Raw genomic sequence first — 6,393 nt, forward strand, 5'->3', positions numbered from 1 at the left:
TGTCACACGGGCTACAGTAGATGGGGGTGAAAGCCATTTACTTAGATAACTTTTTCCTAAAAATATTTTTACTGTTCGCCAGTCCTGAGTTTTAGCCTAACCCAAAGAACCCGCAGTTGGAGGAACCCACCAACTTTTTGAACGAACGAGCTAGTCGCACTTTATGCGCAGGCGCCAACGGTAGTCGGCGCGGGCGGTTCTCGCTCCGCCTCTTCCGCCAGGCGCGGGCACCGATTGGTCCGCGTGACCACTATAAGAGGCTGCGCGCAAGCGCGGGACCTCCTTTCCTCAGTTGCCGCAAAGGTGCTCGGTTCTTCCGAGGAAGCTAAGGCCGCGTTGGGGTGAGGCCCTCACTTCATCCGGCGACTAGCACCGCGCCCGGCAGCGTCCGCTCAGCACTCGCCCGCACTATGGCCTCCGTCTCGGAGCTCGCCTGCATCTACTCGGCCCTCATCCTGCACGACGATGAGGTGACGGTCACGGTGAGTGCGGGCCCGGGCCGGCGGCGGGGTCGGCCTGCGGGCGGCCGTTTTTCTCCTCTGCCGTGTCTCCCTGCCAGGCCCTTCCGGCCGGAGCCGCGGCCATCGACATTCGCGGCGGGGCGGACCCACGTGCGGGGCGGCGGGGGGCCTCGGCCACGTGCTGCAGCTTCCTGGGGGAGTGGAGTAAACTTGGGCTTCGCGCTCCGGCTTTAGGAGCTTGCTTTAGCAAAATTTCCGCGGCGTGTGGGCATCCTCACCCTCACGTAGGTCACTATCCGTGTTTGGTGTGATGGCCTGGAATTCCTGTGGTCCACTTGGTAGGCCTTGTTGGGCCAGGCTGCGTGATGTGGAGAGCACGTTAGCTCGCTCCACCTCCCGCCCTGACTCGTAACTTAAAATAGCGGCGTGACTTGGGCAAGTCCCAGCCTGCGAAATGGCAGCGATGGGCTCGCCGCCTTGCAAGGTGCCTGGCACACAGGAGCCGGGTGCATTTCATTTACTCGTGGCAATCGTAAGAGTAAGAAATGGTCGTTTTAAATAAGCATACATGAAATACAGATAGAATATTTGAAGTGGTTAAACATGGTTTTGTACACACGTTTTGAGTGATTTACTTTCAGTTGCAGTATTTTGGAGACGTTTACGAAAACTACACTTTGCTCTGATGGATTGCTGTTTCATCTTTTTTAGGAGGATAAGATTAATGCCCTCATTAAAGCAGCGGGTGTGAATGTTGAACCTTTCTGGCCTGGCTTGTTTGCAAAGGTAAGTTGGTGGCAGCAAAGTGATTTGGAGAAGCAAATTTGGGGTCATTACTGATTTATTAAATCAGGTGCTCATGTAACACGAAAAAGACTGGAAGGTGCCATATTCCACTGGACCTTTTTTAAGTTTAAGTGCTATTTCCTTATAGCTCCACATTTAGAACCTAATTAAAGTTTATCTTGTCTTTTCCTTCTTGATTTCAATCTGGTTTCTCTTCTGTTCTGAAACCATGACAGACACACACGTATGTGTACATGTATGTATATGTATATATGACATATGCACCAGATGACTTCCTTATTAAAAGGGTCACCCAGGGGATACCACCACCCATGCCGTTCCAAGGAGATCCTTCTTTCTGATTTCATGGAAATTGGGTGTAGTGTCCTTTCATTGACCGTTTACTATTTGTTGGGATATCTAAAAAGACTAATGAAGACAAGATTCCTACCCAAGGAACTTGGCATTGGCTCCCTTTTCTATTGTATATGTTACTTAATCTTTGGCAAGTGGCTATTAGCTTCATCCCTTCAGGTTGTGTCCAGAGACTTTTGAATGATTGAAAACATTGTGCCTTTAATAAAGTCCCTGGACTTAGCAGTCTGAAAAATTGAATTCACTGTTAAGAAATTTGGAACTGTGGCAAGAATCCTGGTTTGAGTGTTTAAGGAAGCTTGAGTTGTTTGCCAACAACTTAAGCCAGCTTTTGTGGGCCAGTTTTCTCATCTATAAAAGGAAGGAATTCAGTTAGTTATTCTGTCTTGTTAAACTTAAGTATGGCAATACACTTGTGAGATTAAAGCTTGAGTAGTTTTGTGTGTGTGTGTGTGTGATTAATTTTTAATGTAGCTGTGTGGCCCTATCTATGTCTAATCCAAGCAGAAGACAAAATGTCACTGGCAGACTCCAGGGAAGAAGAACAATACAGTGTTGGGAATTGCTTGCTGTCAGTTCAAAAGGGGGAAGGGTACCATAACAAAAGGCCAGAACTGAGTGATCTGTGTATGCACGTGTGTTGCAGGCCCTGGCCAACGTCAACATTGGGAGCCTCATCTGCAATGTAGGAGCTGGTGGCCCTGCCCCAGCAGCTGGCACTGCGCCAGCCGGAGGTCCTGCTCCTTCCACCACTGCTGCCCCAGGTAGACCTTTTTTTTTTTTTTCTTTTTTTGGTATTGGAGGGAGGAGTGGAGATGAAGAGCAATATTGCCTATAATACTTCATTTGCTAAGAGAAGATGATGTGTAGAAATCCTAAAATCAGGGACATAGTTGGAAGGAAGGTAGGGTATTTTTGACCATGTAAGTTGAAGGGCCTGGAGCTCTTTGGAGTTTAAAATATTGAGCAGGTGTGTGATTGACTCTTTCTGTTTTTTAGCTGAGGAGAAGAAAGTGGAAGCAAAGAAGGAAGAATCTGAGGAGTCTGATGATGACATGGGCTTTGGTCTTTTTGACTAAACCTCTTCTATAAGCTGCTCAATAAAAAGCTGAACTCTTGGTTGCTGTTGATTTTGCCATTTGTTTGGGGATGTGCTATGTATGGATGATCTCCCTTCTGCAACACTGGTTTTCAGCCTTTTCTTGTATGACACCAGCTGAGTTTTTTCCCCCTGCCACCATCTCATGGTGAGAAATAGTACACCAGCCACATGCTGTACCAAGAATGTACCTAATAATTGCATCTAGAACCGCATGGAGAGGCGGGAGAAGGATCAGAGCAAATGCCTTGTCGGGGTCACCTGTGTGAGTTCACGACGACAGGGTTTGTCCCCTTGACAGGAATAAGGCAGCGGTGGTGGTATAATCAAGGCCTCTTAAAAATCCCAAGTAGAATCCTGGCTACAAATTTTTGAGCTGTGCTGAGCCATCAGAGGTAGAAGACTGCTATATCCCTGGGCTTATAATGCAGCAATCCTGAAGGAGTGGTGTAAATTCAGGTTTGATGGGGCACCTGGGTGGCTTAGTTAAGCATCTGCCTTGGGCTCAGGTCATGGTCTTAGGGTCCTAGGATTGAGCCCCACATCGGGCTCCCTGCTCAGCGGCAAGTCTTCTCCCTCTCCCTCTGATCTCTTGCTCACTCTCAAAAATCAGGTTTGGGTCCTTATTTACACAAAGGCTAAAACCAAAATTCAAACTTGTATTTGACACTAACGAAGTAGGGTTTGGGGAAGGGGGGTGGCTGAGCACTGGTGTGGAGACTGGTTCACTTCAAAATGCCAGGGGACCCTAAGATTTGGATTTATAAAATATGATTACTTTGTCTTAAGAACATCTGTTAGTTGCCAGGCATCTGGACTTCTTGCCCTTTCCTGTCTCCATTTAATAGAGGAGATCAGGAGTTGGTGAAAAGCAGGATTCATAGCCCCAGCTGTCCAGTGTATAAGACCATTAGTGTTAAGTTTTAGAACCACATGGGTTAATGGTTGGTGTACCTTACAGAATTGAACACAACCTAGCAATTATGTTTCTATGCATTACCCAAGAGAAACTACATTATGGATGTTGCTGCATTTTTGGGAATGTTTAAAGCAGTACTTAAAAGATAGCAAAAACCTCAAAGTTCCATCAATCAGAAAACATGATCCTAAATTATCAGCCCTGAAAATGAGCTCTGGATATAGAGGAATTCTTAAAAGTAAGGTTAGATAAAGAACAAGTCCTGGTAAACTGCATACAGCACACTACCCTTTTCCTAAAGCTCAAAAAAAAGATGGATTAGACAAGAAAAGTAAGGGATGATCAATTTAAGACCTTGAGGAAGTGCAATGAATAGTAGTACATAGATGTTACTGTCATTCAAATTTTGGAGTTCTCATGTATTAGAGATGAATCCTTTGTGCACATGAGGAACGGGTCATAAAGCGATTCTGAGGCGCTTAGCTGGTTTGGTAGAGCATGCAACTCTGATCTTGGGGTCATGAGTTCAAGCCTGACGGGTGAAGAGCTTACCTAAAGATTGATCTACACCCACATTTAAGTGTTTTTTCCCCCTTATCTTCATCCATCAGCTAACAGCCAATGCTGTGCCGATCTCTAGCATGTCCTGTCATTCTGCACAACAATCCCATGGTTAGAACCCCATGTCACAGATGGGTCAGTGGGAGCTCAGAGGTTAACATGAGGTAAAGGCTAGTAAATGGGTAGAAGGATTCAGACCAGGCTCTGCTAAGCCTGCTCCTAGCATCTTTCCCCATGCCCCTGCTCCTTTCTCCCCTCCTGCATCAGTTTACTCATCTATAACGATAGGGCCTGCCTCACTGGGTTTGAGAGAGTTCTGAGGTAACAGGAATTCCTTGCAGTTGGTGAGCACTTAAGTGTGAGGAGGGAATATGGACACTTGACTTAGCCAAGGAAATGTTTTGAACGGATTAAAGAGAACACTTAACAAGAAGATAAAGGAAAACAGCATCTAGAACAGCTGAAAATTAAGTGGTAAATTGGGATACAAATACCAAGTTCAGTTACCCAAACTATACAGTGACAAATGTTCACTATAGCAAGACGCAAGTGTTAACATGGCCTCATGGGTGGGCCCAGCTGTTGAAAAGAAATCTTTTAACGTAGTAAAAAAAATCTAAATAGAGCTAAAACCTTTCCAAAGAATGATCTGATAAAGTAGGAGACCCACTTACACATGTAGAAATGCTAACCTTTTATTCATTTGATACTGAATTAAAAAGTCTGCCCAGTTCCACTCCCCTTTTAGTTCTCCTGACCCTTAATTTCTTCTTTGCAAAATGGGAATATCTAGTTTATATTGGGGAATGAACTTGCCCATCAGTGCTTGCTGGTATGCAGATGCCATTTCCCTTCTGCGTAAGAACACAGTTCTCAGAATCCCTAGGTCCAGTAAGCCTAAGCCTTGTGCTCTTCAGACCTCTCCCTGCCAGTCCTTTGTAATCAGGCAGCAGGTTTGGTTTCTCATGACTGGTTTTGCGCTACTGATTGTTCACCAAACATACTCTACTTTAATAAGTTCCATTGTTCCTAAGATTCTGTTCGACTCTCTCCTGTGGCAGCCACACTGAAAGCATACCCAGGTCCGTGGCTGGCTCACTCACCCCTTTTATAATCTTGCATCAGCAAGAAGCCAGGATTAGGTGTAGGGGAGAATTTTAGGAACAGACTTGCTGACAAACCATCTAAGAACAACAATTTTTTATAAAATCCATATTGTCACTGAATGTGTTACACAATGGGATAAAAAAAATCCAAAGCTCCTGTCAACAGTTTTACTCTTTTTTTTTTCTTCTTCTAAAAATGATGAGAGAACCACACATGAAATTCTAAAACCACCTTTTGGAAAAGAGAAGCACTCTAATTAAAATGAAAGAATTCAAAATATTTATGCAACAAAACAACTTGGTATATTGCTACAAATTCAAATAAAAGATGTCGAATCCTTTCTCCCCATAATTTGAAGGAGCGTATACAATAAAATTCTGAGGGAACAACGTGAGCCAGGTGTCTATGGGCTTAGTCGCATTGTGCTTTGTAATTTAGAATTAACTTTCACGGTTTTCCCATTCTGAACTTGACCATGTCAAGAGCACGGAATTCGCCCTGGTCACACATCAGACTGGTGCTGAGAGAGTCTGAGTGCCTGCCAGGTTCGCACAGCTAATGGAAGGCAAAGCTGGGCCTGCCACCTCTGTTGTCTCCAGTAATTCTACCATGACTCAGCGTCCCCTCCACATGTGCACTTTTGTAAGGTACGGTGGTGAGCCTTTGATTTTTTTCTGTCACCGTACAAGCCTCTTCTCCATCTTATCTTTGCAAAGAAGCCTGGATAATTCAGCTCGAGGTAGACATGGGCCACTTTCAAGAGAGCGTTGGTAATTTTAGTTCTTCTGAAGCAGCCAGGAGATGCCCCTTAGAGTCAGATCGGAGGGGCCACACAGCCTGCATCATGAACCGGAGCTGTTAGGTCTGATTCAACAATCTTCCAGAACACTTATATCAGGACACAGAGTCAGGGGCCATTGCGTATTTTCACAGGATTGCTCAAATAGTTAGGGGCTTCCAAAGAAACCTTCAACTTCTATTCCATTTAACTCACCAAATCTTCCACTCCTCTGGCTTGTATACTTTGAGGGTTATTAGGACATCCAATTACAGTGAAAAAAAAATGTGCGTGTTCACCTTCCATT

At 45.0% G+C, this 6,393-nt stretch overlaps 1 protein-coding gene across 1 annotated transcript; it reads left to right on the forward strand.

Annotated features, from left to right (window-relative positions):
- Positions 1-260: 260 nt before the first annotated feature.
- RPLP1 (ribosomal protein lateral stalk subunit P1) lies at positions 261-2,741 on the forward strand. The gene is made up of 4 exons (XM_027570642.1): positions 261-482; positions 1,173-1,247; positions 2,269-2,386; positions 2,622-2,741. Exons 1-4 carry the CDS (start codon positions 411-413, stop codon positions 2,699-2,701), a joined length of 345 nt encoding a protein of 114 aa, XP_027426443.1. The 5' UTR covers positions 261-410; the 3' UTR covers positions 2,702-2,741.
- The last annotated feature ends 3,652 nt before the right edge of the window (positions 2,742-6,393 follow it).

Source organism: Zalophus californianus, chromosome 6 (genome assembly GCF_009762305.2).
Source record: "Zalophus californianus isolate mZalCal1 chromosome 6, mZalCal1.pri.v2, whole genome shotgun sequence".
Lineage (NCBI taxonomy): Eukaryota > Metazoa > Chordata > Mammalia > Carnivora > Otariidae > Zalophus > Zalophus californianus.